The sequence below is a fragment of the Rhipicephalus microplus genome, unplaced genomic scaffold (assembly GCF_043290135.1).
Source record: "Rhipicephalus microplus isolate Deutch F79 unplaced genomic scaffold, USDA_Rmic scaffold_23, whole genome shotgun sequence".
NCBI lineage: Eukaryota > Metazoa > Arthropoda > Arachnida > Ixodida > Ixodidae > Rhipicephalus > Rhipicephalus microplus.
The window spans coordinates 5,501,065-5,523,356 of NW_027464596.1; the positions used below are offsets into that span (position 1 = coordinate 5,501,065).

The following is a 22,292-nucleotide window of genomic DNA, read 5'->3' on the forward strand; positions in this document are numbered from 1 at the left end:
TTCTCTTTCTTTTACAGAATTCAGAGGAGCAAGATGTTAATAAGTAGTGCAGTCGTGGAAGAGGAGTGAATAGTAGGCGAAACATAAGAAAAACTCGCGCCAACACAGCACAAGCTTGATTTAGTGCGAAAGCGCGCAGTCAGCCAGCTAGGGCGAGATTGACTCGCAAGTATTAGTAACGTTGCAAGGGCTTCATGCGTCAATTCGGCAGGGGTGGGCGTAAATATTGCCAGTAAACTGCAATAAACTCCTTTCATTAGCCGACAATCGACTCAAAACACAAGCAGCGAAGCGCCGCTGCGTGTGTTTGTATACGAACCAGCCACCACGTATCCACACTTCCACGGGGATGGGGCTGCCACCTATAGCCCGATCTCATCACAAAACTATAGGGTGAGCCGTAGTAAATATGTGCAGGACCAGGCATGCACTCAAATAACTGTTCTTATAAGTGATATTTCATCCAACATCTATTACTGTATAGGTATCACCATGGACATCTTTGTGGCTACCCTGTGATTTCCCACCCGAAACGATGGTTCAGTGGCTAAGGCACTCGGCAACTGGCAGACAGGTCGCGGAATCAGATTCAGACCGCAGTGGTCGCATTTTCGATGCAGGCGAGAATGCTTCAAGACCGTGTGCTTAGATTTATGTGCACGTTAAATAACCGCAGGTGGTAAAAATTTCCACAGCTTTCCTGGACGCCGTCTGTCTTCACACATGGTTGTTTTGGGAAGTTAAAACCAAAAAGTAATATTATGTTTTCCTTTCATTATTCAGCATCGCCCGACAGAACGCACAAGCTCAGTGGTTTCCTTTATGACGTTTTGCAAAATTTTATATCTTTCTCCTGCGTCTCCCTTTCAAAGCATGTGAGTTTAGGGATGCCTCGTACCTGCTGCCTGTAGACATGCCGTCGCAGCAGGTCCTTGAAGGTCTGCCTCAGTGCTCGGCTGCGCACTCCATAAACGTAAGCATGAGCACACGGGCTCCAGCACAGCAGAGCCGTAGTGGCCGATCCCAGCAGTGGTGGAGTGCGGCGTCCTGTCGAGGCCTCCCACAGGAGGAGCGCGAAATGCGGCGCTGTCAACAGCGCCAGCGAGGCGACTAGCTGCGCCGTCGAGAGCAACGCGCTGCGGCCCCGGAACCGGGCCAGGTACCACGGATTGCGCTGGTGCGTCACCGTCGCCTGGGCCCGGAGTGTCACCTGCGCAGCATTCAACGATTTCAACCATTATAGCATGGCGTGTCCATGAACTCGTGAGATCACCTTAGCACACTATATGAGATATAAATTATTGTACAAGCATTACAGAGCCGATTTATTGATGTGAATGCTGTGGCGAATCATCTGACGCCCAATAAGACGCTGAGCAGAGAGATTTACTGTCTGACCAGCGTATCGCGAGATAAAATACACCCACAGCGGCCACATTTTCGATGGAGGCAAAAGTTCTTGAGGCTGTTAAGAAACCAGGTGTGGAACGTTTCGGAACTTTTCTCTACAGCGCTGCCCGAAACACTATCGTGCCTTTGGGGCGCTAAATGCCGACAATTATTATTATGGTATCATAAATTTACTTTGGGATTTGGGTGATTGCGAATAGCTCTAAGAAACAGCGCATCAAGGTTTCTCCTGCAGTAATAAATGCCAGCTTGCTAGTGACTTTAAAAGCCGGTATTAAGGTGAAATTTCTTGAGCGTGGCTGATGTATCTGACCAACTCTGGGATCTTATCTGCAGTGGTTAGCTCGAAACCAAGAAGCGTCTAAAGTGGCACTCGACTGACAACGGAAAATGACGTCACGTCGATATCTAACTGCCGTATTCTAGAACATCCCTTCATGCAACGCTACCCCTTGACCTGAAAAAGTCGATGCGAGTGCCGTCTCTTGGCAGACCAAGTCACTGCATATCGGCAATAATCTACAGCGATTCTTGAGAAGCGCAGTGTCAATTTAGGTTGAGCAGTGGTGCCATGCTCAACTTAGTCAAGTGAAGGACCAAATTCGAGTCGAGGGGCGTTTGTGAATACGAGAGTATATCTCCAGTTAAGGAAAAGATTGTCAGGCCTGAGTGGAACACGCGACACGATTACAGCAAAAGGATGAAGAGCAGCCTTTAAGAGCCTTTTGCAAACACTCTTTGGGTAAATGCTAGGATCACACTTGCTGGGTACCCACTACGCCATAAATATTCATAATTTCATTATAGTACGCCGGCATTCACTATGCTATCCTTCATCATTCTTCGGAGAAGCGTGGTACCCGCTAAACACTTGCAACATATTTCGTGGCAATGTTGTGTTGCATTCAGTGGCTGACGGCAATGAAGAATTACACCTGAAGTGGGTATGTGCCACAGTCAATTGCTGATGAGGAACAAGCTTTTGTAATGTGTTGAAATATTGGACGACTCACTGGTTACGCGATTGGCATTGTGTGACGCCTGGTTGTTCTTTTGCTGTTCTGAAACGCTTTATTACTCATACTAACGCGATTCCTTCTCCAACATCAAGTTTTCGAACGAGTCCCATATTGACAGAACAAAGCTAACCGCCGCACTTATGGACAACCTTTTCCCTTAACCCGTTTATCGAATGCCATATTCGCGTTTGTCTGCTCCCGATGTATTATTTCGTGTACGTAGAATGTGGATATCACCTTCAGTGGAAACATTTTTCTTTAAACTGCACACTTCCATTCTTCCAGTGAAAACGTGGGGCTGAATGAAAAATCAATATATGTGCTTTGGACAGTGAATCGTAGACTCTGCAACCAACGCGAGAGGATATAGCATTGTTTTATTTATTGTCCCGACGCATTTTATTTTTTGAGACATTCTAAAAAAACAATCAGAAAAGAACTTCCAATCACAGCTGATGGTATTAGGTTCCTCCCTTTCAAAAAGAGCCCGACTGATAATACTCTATAAGATCTGTGTATGTTGTTGGGACTGCACTTACTACGGGAAAGTCGCATGATTGTTAGACGCACTGAGCCACCACGGTCGACAAGATCCTTCATCCGAGAAGCAGCTGCTCAAGTGCGCAGTACTGTTGAGACTTCTGACCCCGTTCCGGAATGGCTTGCCCCTCTGGACGTTTGTGTGTGTTTGGCTGACTTCTGATGGAGTATGTTGTGCGTGGTTGAGAATTACTGGTGATGATTTCATGCATTAAATGAAGAAAAGCGCCGGCGTGGTTCAGTCGCAGAATTTAAAGCTCACACTAAGTGGACCCGGGTTCAAATCCTACTACGTAACCACATCTTTTTTGTGTTCTTTATTTGAGTTTTTTTCCTAATCAGGAAGGAAGGGAGGGAGGAAGGAAGGCAGGAAGGAAAGAAGGAAGGAAGGAAGTAAATAGCATTTTAGTTGGTGGCAAAACTAATCAGAAAGGTACCTGGTTGGCTACCCACAGAAGTCTCTGGGTAGGAGGCCGAAGTGCTGTGCTCGACAACATAGGTCGAGCACACTATTCACCGCGCCCTAGCATATATATTTTTTTAATGCACTGCTCCCTGGTCTTATATTTTAACGGTTTCACAAATACGCCTGCTATATCTCTACTTTTACTCTCACAGTGCTCTTGGTCAGCGGGATGGTGTCGATCTTTTGAAGCCGTAAAGTGAAGTAAATCACCACTACTGCTGCGTCCGTGATTAGCACCCGCCACAGGTGTCGCTACATGTGCGCCCGATTCGATGCGTTCTCAATAGAAGTGCGATTTTGTCAACGCCTTAAACAGCGTGAGGTGGCTCCAGCATCAGCCTAGCTCATAGCATCCATCCATTCAAGCCAACCATATATATCTGCCACGCGCACCTGCCTCACCTAGCTGTAATATCACGTTAGTCGCTCACACTCACCTCCAACAAAACGGCGGCCTGCCTACAAGGGCGACTTGACACACTTCGCGTTTCCCTCATATATAGCCCGATCATGGTGTTGAAAAATACTTTCACATTCAGCTAGATGGAAACCTTAGCCCAAGCTCTGCGTCCAATATGCGACGCCTCTCTGGTTATCACGCCTATTTCTCTGATAAAGCTCGTGCTTGTATCCATGTTAAACGGTGCTATAACTGTCCATCACCATGTGTCTAACTATGGCGAACTATAACACACTTTCCCGTGCCAATTAAAAGCAAACGTTCTATTACCTCAGTAAGTGCGGCATAGAGATACAGAAGTATGTGTAGATGCGCACAATGAATGCTTATTAGCACCAGATAACAGAAACTAAAATCGCACCGGATGTGTATTTGTCCAGTTGGCAAATAGTAATTACGCTCTACCACATGTTGTGATTTCGCATGCCGTACCACCACCTAATTTTTCTTCGGTCATTGCGTTTAGCCCCTTTCTACTTCTATTTGCATATGGCAAGTTCAAAACCTTGTCGGCATTTAAAATGACAGAGAGAGGAAGACAAGTTGTTATTGCACGTTTATAAGGAAATTCGCGAAGGCGTAGGTCACAAAGAAAGAGCGAGCTTCCTAATTCTGCTCCTCGAAGGTTGTTCTAATAGTGCGCAAAATAATAACGGGCTTTTACGAAGCTCGATTACTCAAATAATTTCTTGAAAGACAGCAAAAAGGTAAAAGAAACATAGCATTATACAAGAATATATTGTCAACAAAGTCTCTTTGACGCCAATAAAACATCCAGTGGTGGCCAGACTTACAAACACTGGAAGGATCTTCAGCAACGACCGCTTTTATTTATTTATATGTGGAGTTTTACATCCAAAAACCACCATAACATTATAAGAGAGGCCGTAGTGGAGCGCTCCGGAAATTTCGACCACCTGGGTTTCTTTAACGTGCGCTCAAATTTGAGCACACGGGCCTACAATATTTCCGCCTTCATCGGAAATGCAGCCGCCGCAGGCAGGATTTGATCCCACTGCCTGCTTCAGCAATTACCGAAACATTAGGGAACTTACGCTGCACTTAAACGATGAGCAAATGATAAATGTAAGCATGTGTCCAGAAATTCACCCTTCTGAGTTGGTGGGAATAGTTTTGTAACATTGCGTGGGGGTAATGATAAGATTATGAATTACCGGGGAATTCGAAGCCGGCTGAAAAACATTACTATACGGCAATATAAAAAAACACATTTTTTTATACGAGCCATTGAGTAAGTGCGAGATACTCGCGTGTGAAGAGAAGAACGTAAAGTTTAATACCCAACTGTGTTGTATATATATTTATGCGTTTCTCCTAGGGTGTCCTCTATCAGGTTTTTAATCGACGCATGCAATTTGCAGGCACGTGTAGAGGACACTCCTACGCCCATTTGTTGCTAATGCACGGATGTGAGACAGAATTGACGCTCAAGCGCAGTGAAATCGAAAGAAAGTGCGAGTACTAGGGAAATAATGAAGGGAAATAAATAAGAACCCAGGAAGTTCAGCCTAAGCGAAAGTCTCGCCCTGTCTGTATGAATCGCTACAAGTGGTAGACAGGTCTGCCTAAGCAGGCGCAATTATACGAAGAACGGCGTCTAACGAGTCATTCCAAAATTATAGTAGACAGAACCCAAATCACACTCGTGTGAAGAGAAGATTTCGCAAACGAAGTGCGTATCTAGCAAAAAAAATTGCACGCTGCGTGTTGAGACAGTAATACTTTTCCGAGGCAGTAGCAATATAACATTCGAAGAAACGAACGTAGGAATTCGGCAATGCGCTGAAACTTTAGGAAATAAAACAACACAGTCGCACTGATTGTGTTAAGTTTTTCCGGACGCAAAATTCTAATTGCATTACGAACCGACCGAATGGGAGAAGGTGGACTAGATTTTTTAATATTGAATGAAACTCCGAAAAATCGAACGTTATGGTAATGTAAAAAAATATGTTAATACACTAAAAGAAGGGACGCATGAAAAATAAGTCGTACAACCAATGCAATGAACCTATAGGTGAAACAAAAAAAGAGTTGGGGATAAACTAATTTTCACAGCGACAATCCTCAATCATGTGTTTTTATTGAGGTAGCCGTAACACAATTATTCAATGCTCTAGGCAAGCGAGCCTTCATTTTATAGGTCGCGGTTACGCGAATTCTCATCGCATTAGTCAGCAAAAACGTTTGCTATAGCTGCATATACTGTGGAAGTAAGACAGAGTTGACACCGGTCGCTTGTTGTGGTCACAGGTTCTAACCGAGACAAGCAAATAAAAAGTGGCTTGCTTTGGAGCCCATTTGTACATTGCAAACAGCGCAACGTGGAATTTATGGCACCCATCCCAAGCGATGGACTACGGCGACCTCCGTGTAAACGCCAGACGTGACGTGGAATCACAGCCTCAATTTATGAAAACTGAAATGTGCATAAGTTTTGCCATGATTTCGACGTTGCCAGTTGGCATGTGTCACTAAAGGGCCCGAAACCTACGCCACGAGACCTGGCGATTACAACATAATTCACAGCTCCACTACTACCAGAACAAGAGTCGACACGTACTATGCAGTACATTCCATCAATGTTAGCTGATTTCCTTTGCAGCGCGTACAATAAAATATGCGTCGTGCTGGTGCGAGCGACACCAAATCTCGAGGTCTATTACACCACTTGATGAAGGTGGGAAGAAGTCCTGAAAAGTGCTATAGGCAATAAATTGTGAGAGTGACTAACGCAATCACAAATTTCGCACAGAATATTACAATACACGGATGACGTTAAAATAAGAGCCAAAGAGCTTGTTCTAGCCATTTTAACTATAAGATGACGTGTTATATTACTACTTTTTTCGAAACAGCAGAAGGAACAGGAACAATTCGCTTTCTGGCGAAGTGAACTGCTATTCTAAAAACACACACGAGCATGCAAAAAAAAAAAAAAGCTCGTGCCCTAGTTTCGCCCTTTTTCAGCTCATTCGCTCTCTTTTTTTTTTTCATGTCATCGCTATCCGCGTTTACGTTTTCAAAGTGCAATGAAGGCGACTGCTAGGAAGTCTGTGCCCCGGCACTAATCCAATCTGCAGATGTCTTTTCTCCCTCCGCCCCTGGCGTGCAGATCAGAAAACAGAGGCTGCTAACGCGCCGCACCGCTTCATCGGGGGGCGCCAGATCATCAAAGTTTCAGAGCAGTCGGATTGCGAGTGCCACCAGCGTCACGTAGCGGTAGCGACGTCCCTGTAGTTGATGAGTGTCTCGTGCTGACGATACTGAAACAACGTCATGCTGTGCATCTTGCTATTGAAGATTCGCTTACTCTGGTTCAAGGCTGCTGTGCAATGCGGCACGTGCGGCTCCCCCCCCCCCCTCCAACTATCTCTTTGTTTCCTAAGGCATTAGCATGAATTCCGCGAACGCTCGGCCAAACTAAGTGGCTCGCTCACTTTGATTTATATGTTTGTTTTTGCGACTTCTAGCGGAACTCAGGGACCGTGATGAGAGGCGACCTTGGCGGTAAAGGATGGCCCCCCACGACAACGCGAAACGCAAGGGGACTACAGGATGATAGAAGTCGTAGGGTGCGTACACTTTACGCTGTACCACCTATTGTAGAACAGTGTACGGGACATAATAAGCAGAAAGAATGCAAGCAAACAAAATCGTTCAGCGCGAAGCTAGCTAGCACTTATTCATAATGATGATGATGATGATTCTACAGCCATGGCTCGTACCCACTCAGGTGGATCGGACAAGAATCGATGACCTAATTCAGGAAGATTTTTCTTTATACTCAATATCGAAACCACACACCGGAGAAAAAAGAAAAAAGAAAAGACACCCTAGGCAGAATGAAAGGAGTGCAATAGTTGTTTGTCACTCGTTCAGATCAGGCATTACCTTGTATAGGAATTAGCGTGGTAAAACAAAGGTCTTGTTTATCTTGGAATATTTTGCAGGAATAATATTCATAAGCACAGCTTCTTCTTTGTTCTCATCCTCGTGATCGAGAAACTGTACTCCACATCGCACGAACAGCACAACATAGAACAGCGCGTACTTTCTAACATCGCTCTCACCTGTTTCTTGCGTAAAGTTTCAATGTAAGGCAATAAGCATTCTTATATACAGGCAATATTAGGCTTCTATAATAAATAAAATTTGCGGGTTTTGTGTTCAAGAAACATGGTATTATTACGAGGCTTACTCTCACCCACTGAACCACTGATATCCTGTCAACATAAATATACGACTCATACGTCTACGTCCATCGATACAAGCTAATCGATGTCCCCATAATGTGTCATCTTGCAATCTAGAAAGCCAAAATCGTATGAAATTTTCTCTCAGACAGAAACTAGACGTCGCAAATGATGTCAAATGCACGTGCTCAGGCATCGAATGCATCGCAGAACTTTCTGTCTTCCAAAAGCGCCTTAGTTGACATTTATATTGATAAATATATACTGGCACGTAAAATCAAGAAAGTACTCGAACATAAATGCACATGTATTAACGTTCGAGCATGCGTGATGCATACATTTACATGCGCGAGGAGATAAGGCGCACGAAGGACCATAAAATTCACATGCGTAGCGTTAGTGCTGCCGTACGTCACAGCGCGAAATCGTACACCCCGAAGGTGCTTTTAAGTGTGAAGCACTTTAGGGGCCTGGGCTATCGTCACTTGGCGTAACGCAAGCAAAATCACATAACAAATTGAAAAGAAGAAGCAAGTGAGCGATAGAAAGAGATAGAAAAGAAAAAAAATATAGGAAGAGCAAGGGAAATAGATTTCAGAATAGTGGAGAAATAAAGACAAGAAAAACTGAAAGAGGAAAAAAAGAAAAAGAGGAGGAAAAGAAGCGCAAGGGAAACACAGCAGACTTATTTCCAGCCCTGCACTTCCTTCAGGCTTGCTGCAGGTATACGTAGTTTTGTGTGCTAAAGACCTGCGCTTCCACTGCAGTCTGGCTTTTAGCGAGTGTGCTATACCTAAAGAAAGCCCCAACACCGTGATGCTCGCTCTAGAAATGTCGTCTTTCAGCAATCCAGCCAGCCTCGCCCCGCCGCGGTGGTCTAGTGGTCAAGGTATACTCGTAGGCTGACCCGCAGGTCGTGGGTTCAAATCTCCCGCAGCAGATGCATTTTCAATGGAGGCAGAAACGGCAGAAACTCTGTACGCCGTGTGTGCTCAGATTTGGGTGCACGTTAAACAACCCCAGGTGGTCGAACTTTCCGGAGCCCTCCACTACGGCGTCTCTCATAATCATGTGGTGGTTTCGAGACGTTAAACCCCACATATCAATCAATCCGGCAGCCTCACGCCTTTGATGCTTTCTATAAAGTACAGCTGAGCGTCAGTGAGCAAGACTGCCATGGGACGGCAGGTCAAACACACCAACTACATGCGGTAAGTGTGCCAAGTGCATGAAGAAACATTTAATTTACTATATGGCAATGTTTATGTATATCTATAAAATGGCCATTCAGTGTTCATGTGCAACGTACCCGCAACATTACTCGGCCGAACTTTTCATATATATGCGGGTTTATATATTCTCCGTAATTTGAATTTTATGGATATCTAACAGCCATTTAAAATGTCCCTGAGAAACATACCATGGATGTGTACACAATATCTGTGGTTCACTGGGCAGGGGGCGATTCCATTGCTTTTTAGCAGCTGCGATTTCCTCCCAAGTACCTAATATAAACGCATGAGCGCGTTTGCATATATAGGAGTTTAAACGTGGTTACCGTGGGCAGCAAAAGAACCGGCACCCCATAGCTTAGCATCGACACACCTAAACGTGGTAATTCACAACGGTGGGTAACAAGGCCATAATATGTGGCAGCACGCAGTCGAATCAACGGCGTCTAAGATGAACTAATTCACAGAACGGGAATACGTGTGTGGTTTAATTAAACATATGGTCACAGTTCGAGACTGCAGAAGAGATGTGTGTCGTCACAGCCTATTGAATATGGCATGCTGCTAAACCCGCCAATAAGAGGACGTAAGTCAAAGAAGGCAGTTTTAGCCAGAAAAGGACAAAATGAAAGAGTAAATGCGTGAATAGGCACGGGGTGAGCGCTTCCATTGAACGCAATGCTTCAGCTCCCTCATGCGAAATATTCCCTCCCTCTCTATCTATCTATCTATCTATCTATCTATCTATCTATCTATCTATCTATCTATCTATCTATCTATCTATCTATCTATCTATCTATCTATCTATCTATCTATCTATCTATCTATCTATCTATCTATCTATCTATCTATCTATCTATCTATCTATCTATCTATCTATCTATCTATCTATCTATCTATCTATCTATCTATCTATCTATCTATCTATCTATCTATCTATCTATCTATCTATCTATCTATCTATCTATCTATCTATCTATCTATCTATCTATCTATCTATCTATCTATCTATCTATCTATCTATCTATCTATCTATCTATCTATCTATCTATCTGTCTGTCTGTCTGTCTGTCTGTCTGTCTGTCTGTCTGTCTGTCTGTCTGTCTGTCTGTCTGTCTGTCTGTCTGTCTGTCTGTCTGTCTGTCTGTCTGTCTGTCTGTCTGTCTGTCTGTCTGTCTGTCTGTCTATCTATCTATCTATCTATCTATCTATCTATCTATCTATCTATCTATCTATCTATCTATCTATCTATCTATCTATCTATCTATCTAAACCGTCAAGTTCTTGCGACTGTTTCATTAATCAGATATATACCAAAACTGCTTTGGCATGAATGCGTATACCTACTAATATTCAGCCTTACTACGAGCCTTACCAGGATTCACGCTTGACTCACGTCTACTCACAGGTTTTCCTAAGAGTTATTGTTCATATCTAATTTGAATACTTATTGATCACAGGGGTGACCCTTACAAAAATGTGTTTGACCTTTCTCTTACCTACAAGCCACCTATGAGTCACTTCAGTCACCTTCCTGTTCACTCAACATTTCTGTAGACCTGGTCTGCAGATTTTCTGGTGATGCCGAGCAGTCAGCAAACACACTTTTATGATAATGTCCTCCCAAAGTGCGTGCGAGGGGATGTATATAACATATATGTATGTATCGATATATTCTGGACAATGACAAATATTTTAAATGCATTTAACTTTTCAGTTACCCATAAGACACCCACCAGTAACCTACATACAGACCTAGTCTATAGATTTTCTGCAGACGCCGAGCAGGCCGGCAAGCAGATTTTCTGCTAATCTGGGCGCGGTTTGCACCTGTGCGGATGTTTATAATATATACGTGCATATTTATACATTTCGGCTCGTGAAACATTTCATAGCAATAACCAAATGGGCTTCACCTACCAGTCACCCTAGTCTGCAGATTGTCTGGTGTCTGCAGAAAGGCTGCAGCTTTTCTGCGGTTCGATGCGACAGATGGCCAGATGGTAATTAAATGTCTCTTCTTGAAAGAGAGCTGTACGTTTTACAAGTGTGGATGAACAGGTCTCTGTATTTTCTGGCTACCTCACGGCCACCTTAATTTTGCACGTATTCTATGCACGAGTAAACCTGAGATTTCGAAGCACAAGAATTTTTCTACCTGCACTCAGTGGCTGGTCATGATAATGTAGCTATATATACCGGGTAGTCGGTGATATATTGTGAAGAGCGAGTGGTGTAAGTGTTTCATATTTACTTTGCTGTTGTTGCGTGTATGACTGTGTGTGTGGGCGGCTTTCTACCCTTCGATGCTGCATTTTCTTTTAATGTTTGTGCTGAACTCAAATGCTAGCTATTTTTGTTCAGCCACGATAAAACGATACGGATATCCTACAAAATGCTACAAATTTTCTGCAGACCTCGTGTGCCAATTGCCTACTCGAAGGTGACCTGGAATAACAAAAATCTGTCACTTGTCTTCATTCAGTCCACATCCCAGGTGACTAACGGTCTGCGGAAATTACAGAGATAGGCTGCAACTTTATTTTCGTGCATGAGTCAAAGCGACACCGCCTCAGGAAACATTCGGTGAGTCTAAATCTGATTAATTCCAACGCGCAACGTATATTTTATCACTTGGTCTCAGTAAGCTCCACAATGTTTGCTAATATATTTATGTGGCGAACATAAATTATAGTTTGTATCATAAAAAATTTGACAAGCATGCGATGCACGCCATAATGTACATAAAACAGGCTTGTTACTGCTCGTCCGTTTTAATTACTAGATCTGGGCCGAAATTGGGAGGTCATGACGTGTGTAAATGGGGAATATAAATGCAGAAAATTGGACGATTCTCGTGCCATGCCTGCTAGTTAAATCACGACTGACATGAGAAGAATTTGGTTCTGCAGTGGCAACTTTGTTAACTTGTTTATACCTAAGCTGGCATCACACATTTATGGCAAACATGAGTGAAACAAGGTGCACAGAATACGCTAGATAAGATAGTGTGCGAGATGAAAAGAAATGACATGGAGTTAAAGTTGGCGCTAGTAACCTCTTTGCCCCCCTGCTCATAAGTGGAGAAATGGATATTCGGCTTCTATAGTAGCAACCGCAACTCAACTGTGCACCTAGGGGCTCACACGTGCTGCACGCTATTACTGTGGACAAGCGCCATGAACCGCACCACAGGTTAGGTAAATAATTATTCTCGCCCCGTGCGGACACGCTTTGCACTTTTGCACAGCACGCACGTAGTACAAAGAAACAACGTTGATGACGCGCTGTTCACTCGGTCGACCGTGATGAGAGCATCAGCAGTAGTGGGTGCAAGCGTATGCGCGACTGTGCACTCTATTTGACTGGGAACACGTGTTTACGTGGTCTATAGGCGGACGCTCTCATTCTGTTATTACTTGTAATCCGGAAATCACGGAGCACTCGCGCAGTTATATTCAGAACGATTGAAAACCGCAATGCGTTATAGCTTGAAAGAGACGACAGAAGCATTATACAATCAGATGGGAACATGGCTCAGAACGTATGCACTCTCGAAGTCGTAAACCATGCATGAGTTGCAATGTCTTTGTCAATGCTGTTCTAGCTGTCGCTTAGATGAACTGTACCGAATACATTACTGCACAAGAAAATTATATGTTGACGTACGAACGTAACGATGCTTTCAATATAGTACACCTATTGAAACATGAATTGTTTTCCATGCTCGACCGTTTCATGAAATAAGTGAGCCTTACGTAATTGCCACTATCTTTAATAAGGCTTCACTTTGGACAAACATAGTACGGCAGACCAACATACGTCATTATTGTTTTCCTACCAGCCCTACTGTGACTGATGCACATAAAACAAATAAACAGCTTTAAACAAACAGAGAAATAGTCTGAATAGATTTTCAATTCAATCGCAAGTTCGATACGAGCATGTCATCATAGCAATGCCATAATTTCTTAAGCACCGCAATCAGTACTTACCTGAATGAACAACACATTATGTGTGAAAAGTGGCGAAGTAAACGCTGCATTGCACAAGGATTCAAACAGCAAAGTTGGACGATTCACAAGTCTAATGTGCTGCTTCCTAAGCGTTGGTAGGGTTTATCCATAGGGGACGCTGGGTTTCCTCTAGCTTTTCTTGTGAGCGCTGAAAGGTTCGAGTTAAAACACGCAAAGTCGTGGGCACGAAACGGATCTCCTAACTCTGGAAACAGTATCTCGCGGTGGTTTCGAGCATTCGCACCTACGATTGATACGCCGGAACGCCGTCGTCGGCGTATGCCTTCTAACGCTTCAAGGTCCTCTCGCAGCCGCCGTTGCCTGTCCCGTTCCCTAGTATTCTCTAGGCGTACGTACCACTCAGGCACACCGTACAGATGCATGCTTCAGCGAAGTTGAATAATGCGGCCTCGTATTTCATCACTGAATCATTCCCGATGGCTTACTATTTCTTTTCATAATTGCTGGTAACGTCTGTCTGGAAATATTCGCGTGAAATTCTACTCTGGGACGAACACACCCAGGCTGGGGGATCGGCCGAACACAGAGTAGTTTTAAATAAATTCCTAATCATTCGATCATTCGATTAAACGTCGTCTATATCAAGAATAAATAGGTAATATTGTAGCCAATTCGCAAACACCAATAAAAGACAAGGCTGGGCAGAGATGCCCGAAAATCTATTCTTGAATAGAGATATCAAAATACACGGTTTGAACGCCTAAAATACAGATACTGAGTTACATTTCTCATTGACGTAAGTGTATATTTCAGAGATACTTTAGAAAAAATACGCAAAATGTATTCCGCAATACAAATACTGAAATAATTTTCACTAAGTCGGGGATAGTCACACTCCATACAGACATTTTCATGTGCAGCATGATATTTAAAAAGTGCAGAGCATTGAAACTCGTAAATAAACTAATTCATTATTTTATCACCGTACTATGAGTGCCATTAAGGCATTACAAAAGAGGCTTACACTGCACATAATTTTAATACCGACATATATACGGGTATCAGTTGCAATAAAAAGAACTGTGTTGTATGAGAGCAAAAGTCACATGCATTGTACACCGAAACCAGGATACTTTGCGGCAACAGTATTAGCTATGCTAGAAGTACCATAGTTCAAGCAAAGCGCTAGAGCCATAGACGAACGACTTGAGAAAACGTATGCTTTTATTCACAGCGGTCAGCATGTGTCTTTGACTAAAAAAAGAAAGAAAGTCTTCTGAATTTCTTGCTGCCACTGTGAAGGTGGCGCTTACTTCAACGACCTTTTACTAAGTAGACTTGCGGTTCAGGCTAGTTGATTTCCAGTTTTGTTAAAGTGGTCTAGCCCAAAGCAGGAGGGGAACACATAAATAATGAAGACAAGCGCTTACTTCAGTTGTTCCTTATAAACATAGACAAAGCAGAAAGAAGAACGAACAAAACAAGGAATGCGAAAGGAAACGTAAAAAGACCTCCTTTCAATCGCCGCGTGGCCATGCGGGCGTCTTCCAGAAATGTTTTGAAGAAAGAAGCACCATTGATGGCACAAGGCACCATGCACCAAATTCTTTGGGTGGTTTGTGGCTTCTGCAATAAGCTCCACTTTTTCAAATGGGCGCCACAAAAGTAACAAGAAAAAAACGAGAAAAAAATGGGCAGATCGCACGTACAGTAGGAGTCGATGATATCCAAAACACGAATGAAAAATGTTGATATGCCACTTTAAAATCATCAAAACTTTATGAGGTGAAGGTAAATGACGCCGTACATTACTTCCGTGTCACGATTATTGTGTTTGGATGTGTCGTTTACCGTCGTCATCTATTCACGTCACGTGATACAAAATTTAGTATATGTGGAGCTAGCGAAACGGCCGCGAGCTCGCTATAAGAGTAGTATGTTGTCATGTTCTTACGTGACTCGCTGTCAGGATTATTATGTTTGCACCAGTCACATATTTCGTCATCCATTGACGTCACGTAACACCAAATTTGGTATACGAGGAGCTAGCAAAACGGCCGCGAGCGCATCATGAAGGGCCCAATATACTCCGATGTAGCGTTGACGTGCGCGCCCGCTGGGCCCAGCGATGCTACGTTAGCAAAACGCGAGCACTTCATAATTTGACGTCAGGCTTGACTATAGCGTCCTTCGGCGCGGCCCGACGGCAACCGGTGCGAAATAGGACATGCCGCATTTCGCGCCGGTGCGTTACCCAGACAACACTGCCTCTCCCTTTTTTCCTGGCGGAGGGACGCCGGACGCGCTGAAACGCCCATGCGTCAAAACAACACAGCGCGGTGCGCGCCTGCGAGTATACGGCGGGACCGGCGCCTGGTGTGGCAATGCCGGCGTGACGCGATGAACACCGTCGAGCACGCGTGCCATGTCACGTCGAAGTGTATTGGCGCCTTGACTGTGGCATGTAGTCGTGTTGTCACATGACACGCATCTCATGATTATCATGTTTGCACTAGTCACATATATTTCATTCATTGACGTTACGTTATACCAAACTTGGCATATGTTAAGCTATTGAAACGGCCGCGAGCGCATCGTGAGCGCAGCATGTAATCATGTTGTTACATGACACGCATCTGATGTTTGTCATGTTTGCTTCAGTATCATACCTTCGTCATCCATTCACATCCACCAATACCAAATTTATTTTAATTGAAGCTAGCGAAACGGCCGCCAGCACATCATGAGCAAGGCATGTAGTCACGTTGTTACATGACACGCATCTCATGATTATCATGTTTGCACCAGTCACATACCTTCGTCATTCCATTCACGTACTCTAATGCCAAATTTGGTATATGTGACGCTAGCGAAACAGCCGCGAGCGCATCAAGAGCACGGCATGTAGTCATGTTGTTACATGACACGCATGTCACAATTTTCATGTTAGGGTCTGTCGCTTGTGTTCGCCATGCAATCATACCGTACCATGCCATACCCGTTTTGCAACATTACATGAGAACGAAGCCACCGCAATAGCTGCAGGACCATGAAATGCACTTCATGACATTCATGACATATATGTTATAAATTTCATGTTATGACAGGTCAAGTGTGTTCTTCATACAGTCATCTTATGCCATGCCAAGTTTGGTATCGACACTATTATCGAAAGGCCAGGAGAGCTAAATGTAGTAGGCGGATAGATAGATAGATAGATAGATAGATAGATAGATAGATAGATAGATAGATAGATAGATAGATAGATAGATAGATAGATAGATGATAGATACGCTCAAAGTTGCCGAAGTTCTCTAAGAAATGCTTCGCATTTAAAAAACAACACTGCACATTCATTCAGCATGAGCCAACACATTTTAAAAACCACACTGTTGGTTGGCACCCATTGTGCAGAATACAACGAAAATATCACTGCTGCAATTCAAAATGCCATTATACTATTGTTGGCAAGCTTAGGCACGTGATCATTCATACGTATCTCTGTTCTGCCTGAAGGTGAACAATTGGATGCGGGTAGCAAGGCGACTAGCTCACTTTCAAGAAGAAAAGACTCAGTTTCGCCCTCAGCAGAAATGTAGGAAGGGTGGGTGCATATCACACCGCGAACTGACGAGGTCAGCTGAAAAACATTCTTTTTTTTAATTGAAAACACGTCTAAGTTCATTAAAAAAAAAGTAACGAGATACCTATGTCCTCGATAGTATCGCGATACGGGCGACACACCATACAAGTATTTCACTACTGAGATACAAATATAATTTTGAAAAATATGTCGATATGGCAATACAGATACGCAAAAATATTTCTCAAATACTATCGCAATACACTCGTATCACGAAACTGTTCAGCTCTGATAATAGATGAGTAAAAACACAGAGCGACACAGTGATTGGTAGTTAGATAAAAAATACTTAGAAATAAAAAAAACAATTTATAAAATAGGAGTATCAGTTGGCTATATATGTATACGATCTAGATTTCCTTGAACCTTTATTAAAGTTTTGCAATAAGGCATTGACAACCTTTCCTCATTGTTGCTAACGAAGAAAGCTTCGAACTAAACACTTTTTGTACATTTAGATATAGCCTAAAGAGTCGGTGGACGGCACCTTAAGTATTTTTACGCTAAGTAGAGTATCTGTTGCTGGAAATAAGATTGTTGTCTGTTGTCTCATGTACACCGCAAAAGGAACGGTTAGGCAAAGCTCTCAGACCCGCTCTGTCTAAATAAAAGTTTACGTATGGAGTCTGACAACGTAGCTTAGTGATTGCAAGTTAAAGCTCCCTTGTTTGGCATACTTCGCTGTTCCAACAATCTTTGAGTTGCTGGAATTAGAATGTGACCATCAACAACGAAGCAGAAAATTATTCTAAGATCATTTCTCTTCTTATTTTAGCACCTAATGTATATTTAGATGCCGGCAATACATGAGTAACCGAGCCATTTAATGATCATTTTACTATAACGCATCCGCCAGTGTTTGCTGGAAGTCTGTTCCTTTCTTCATTATTAGTGGACCAGCGGTTGCTAGAAGGATTAGGCCAACTTCTGTGGCACATGATGTGACACTTCTTATGATGATAGTTTTTCGTACACATTTCGACTCACCAAGATATTTGGGCCACGCTAGCGCAGTTTCACTGGTGAATAAAAAAAGTATGAACTTAAAAGGTACGATTATAGCTCACGCCTTATTGATAGAACTAATATATGTTTGATCACATGGAGGTCTTCAGCGCGCACATTCTGACGTTGTCCCTCGGAAAAGAATCGGCGCGTTTACTTTTAGCCGGCGCAGCACTGGTCGGCTGGTAGGTAATCTACAACCGTGCACTGCGCGCACAGCACGAGAAATATGAGGCTTAATTTTTTTCTCCCTTTAATTTATTCTTCTTAAACAGAACGCCAGAAGTTCATTTATGTTTACTTAGCGCACGAACGTATTTCTACTTCTTTGCATTTGTGAATATCACAAATTGCAGAAGACTAAACACGTTCCTTGCATACTTTCCTGGCCGTCCCTTCATACGATGCGACGTTTTCGTTCTACTGCTTTTAAAGTTGCCGGAAACTACTAACTTTTGAATTATGCCGACTATCAAAAAGGAGCTTTTGATAAAACAAGAATTTACGAGTTTGCGCTTGCATTATATCAGCAGACATTTCAGGCTATGAAATGGCAATTACGGGGGGCGGCAAGTCTCCACACGAACCATAAAGTTTACGTGAGTTCCTAGCTGCTTGACACAATTATACTCATATAACTTACGAAGAGTTCGGTAAAAACGGCATAAATTGAATGGACATAACGTTGATCACGATAAAAAAATAGATTTTTTTTTATTTTGTACAGCTGTTTCCTGCTTTTGCTCGTTGTGAATGTTTATGGCGAGCCGAGCAGCCCGGGAAATTGTTCGGTTAGCTACTGAGTACGTGAACACCGTTTTATTTGTTTGGCACGCATAAATTCGGTACTAAATGTGAAGTCTTATCATAGTACAATGCACAAAAAAAATGGTAGCATATCCACAGAGTGAATGGTGGAGAGTGGGGCGAAGCATCAATCCGTCCATTCGTTCTTGCTTCCGTCCGTCCATGAGTCCGTCTGTGTGACCGTCCATGCGTCCATTGACCCGTCCGCACGTGCGTCTGTTCGTGCGTCCGCACGTCCATTTGTGCGTCCGTCCCTGCGTTCGTCCATGCATCCGCCCTTGCGTCCATCCATGCGTCCATGCGTCCGACCCCACTGACAGCGAAACATGGAACGATTCCGAAAAAATAATTATCGATTTCTGCCATAATAATCTAGGAATAACCGTAGGACCTCATGACTTCGAAAGAGCTCATCGCCTTGGTCGTCATTCGCTCGGTAGAAATCGTCCCATTATCGTGAAATTCGCATGTTACAAAACAAAGGACTCGACCTATCAAATGGCCGGAAATTAAGAAATACTAACTTTAGCATTGGAGAAGACTTTTCGGTATCCGTTCGACACGCGCTAAAACAATTAATAGCATTTGCCAAGGCTCATTCTTCTAAGTTCTCCTTGCGGTATAAAACCCTGCACATCGGTTGGAAACGTTATATTTTTGATAAATTGTCTAGCACGGTTAAAGAAATCGCGTAGCAATCGTCCTGTTATCATGTACCTACAAACCCACAACGCCCGGCACTTGCCAAAACACTCTCATTTTCCGTGATATTTACTAACATCTGCAGTTTCCTTCCAAAGCGCGAACTCTTATCGAACATTGTTTTGTCATCCGGAAGCAATATACTGGTACTAACTGAAACTTGGCTCAACGATAAGGTTTCAGACGCTGAAATTCCGACTGACTTACCTGAATTCCGCGTGTATCGTAGCGACCGAAAGTGTACTCGAGGGGGTGGTGTTCTGGTCGCAATTCACCAAGGTATATTATGTTCCGTTGTACACGTCCCATGCGACATTGAATCATTATGGCTCATTTGTCACGCTCCTCCCCTAACAGTACTTCTTGGCGTTTGTTATAGGCCACCGCATACTAGTCCAGACTTCTGTAGGAACCTAAACAATAGCCTAAGGCAACTTGTTGCCACTTACCCCAATGCTCACATCCTTCTCTTTGGTGAATTCAATTACCCGAACATCGAATGGCATAACCTAGGCATTTTCTTATCATTATGTCATGCAGAGGCTAAAAACTTCATTGACGTATGTTTAAATTTTAACCTGAGTCAGTTAGTGTCGGAACCAACACGCGTTACGCAAGAAGCAGAATATATCCTAGACCTAATACTAACTAACAGTCCTGAAAACCTTTCATCTGTCAGTTATCTCCCAAAAATCAGCGACCATAAAATCATACACGCCCTATTCTCATACAGTTCCGTTCCAAAGTACACATCCGCAAAAACAATATGCCTTTACGACCGGGGAAACTACGATGCAATAACAGTAGACCTTAAAACCTTTTTTTCTGAGCACAAATCAGTGTTTCCCACTCGCACAATACATAAAAACTGGTGAATATTCAAAAATAAGTTAAGTGTGCTCACTAACATGTTCATTCAGAGGGTTACCTTTCATACTAATCACAATAAGCCATGGTTTTCTGTACGTTTAAAACGGCTGGAAAATAAAAAGAAACGGCTGTTCCGTTCGGCCAAACAACGCCGTGACACCCGGAGTGACGGGGATAAATACTTAGAAGTTGAAAAATCATATCTAGTTGAGATCCGCAACGCCAAGCATACATTTTATCACGATGACTTACCAAAGCTACTAACCAGCAACCCCAGGAAATTTTGGCAACTTTTAAATCCAAAGCAGACTCGCAACATCACACTGACTAACGACGCGCACGAACCAGTGACAGACCATGAATGTGGGGAAATATGTAACCCCGCATTCGCATCTGTCTTTACTCAAGAATTTGACGCACCTTTACAGTCATCATCAGTTAAGATCGAAGCATTCATGCCAACTATCTCGTTTTTCGAAGAAGGCATTGCGTCCAAAATCGATAACATTAAGCTTTCATCATCAGCCGGTATGGAATAAATTAATTCTAAGCTACTGAAGAACGGTAAATAAATTTGTGCTGCTGCCTATTTATCTTTGATTTTTTCACAGTCACTCGCCTCAGGAATCATTCCAGATGACTGGAAAGCGGGGAAGGTCGTTTCAGTGTACAAATCAGGTAACAGAGACTCACCCTTGAACTACCGCCCCATTTCATTACCTAGTGTAACCTGTAAAATCATGGAACACGTCATTTACTCTCAAATCGCAAGTTTCTTGGACTAATGTATTTTTTTTCATCGACCACAACACGGATTTCGTAAAGGTCTCCCCTGCAAAACACAATTAGGGCTCTTTCTTCCCGACTTGCACACTAACCTTGACCGTAACATGCAGACTGATGTAATTTTTCCAGACTATGCGAAAGCTTTCGATAAAGTTCCTCACCGCCGCCTTTTGCTAAAACATTCACACCTGCACTTAGACCCTAACATTCTTAGTTGGATTGAACAGTTTCTCACTAAACGTTCTCAGTCAGTCTTGGTTATTAGTCACCTATCTAACTCTCTCCCAGTCACATCAGCCATTCCCCAAAGATCTGTCCTTGGTCCCCTTCTATTCCTAATATATATTAACGACTTGCCCGACCATGTATCCTGCAGCATTCACATGTTCGCGGACGACTGTGCCATTTATCACACTATCAGTAACCAGCACGATCACCTGTATCTCCAAACCAATCTCAACAGCGTGAGATTGGTCCAAACAAGCTAGGAATACATCTATGTACTAGTATTAGCATACAGTTTTTTTACATAGATCGCACGCGTTTGATTCCACTGTCACTGCTTTATATATTTCTCCAACGTCACACGATGGGGAAGATTCCTTACAGGGCTGCTAGGCAAGCGGAGACTTCGATGCGAATAAACTGTCCTTCGCAACAGCGTGCTTAATTGGTGTAACACATGGTTAATGACCCTTAGTCATTCTAAATGTAAACTTTTGTCCTTTTCCCGTCGCCACAGCCCATATCGCTTCCAGTATTCCATCGTTAACACCGCAATTGAATCAGTACGATCTTATAAATATCTTGGAATAACCTTGTCTTGTGATTTATCATTGCTTACCCACCTCGCTAATGTAGTTTCAGCATCTAATAAAGCACTTGGTTTTCTCAAACGCCATTTCCGCCTAGCGCCCCTACATGTAAGATTACTTGCGTACAAATCTTTAATCAGACCGAAATTAGAATATGAATCTGCCATATAAAGACCAAATCAAGCGTATTTAATATACGCATTAGAAGCGGTACAAAACCGTGCTGCCAGATTCATTCACTCATCTTACTCATATGATATCAGTATTTCATCTTTGAAAGCGAAATCTGGACTGCCACCCCTTTCTTTGCGCCACCGCACTGCAACTCTCGTGCTTTATCACA

General features: G+C 43.1%; 1 protein-coding gene across 2 annotated transcripts in view; it reads right to left on the reverse strand.

Annotated features, from left to right (window-relative positions):
* Positions 1-22,292, reverse strand: part of LOC142786363 (uncharacterized) — a 230,395-nt gene that overhangs the window by 120,791 nt on the left and 87,312 nt on the right. For both annotated transcript variants that reach the window (XM_075884021.1, XM_075884020.1), the window contains exon 2: positions 899-1,210. In XM_075884021.1, the coding sequence (XP_075740136.1) occupies positions 899-1,210 (312 nt within the window). The remainder of the gene's footprint in view (positions 1-898; positions 1,211-22,292) is intronic.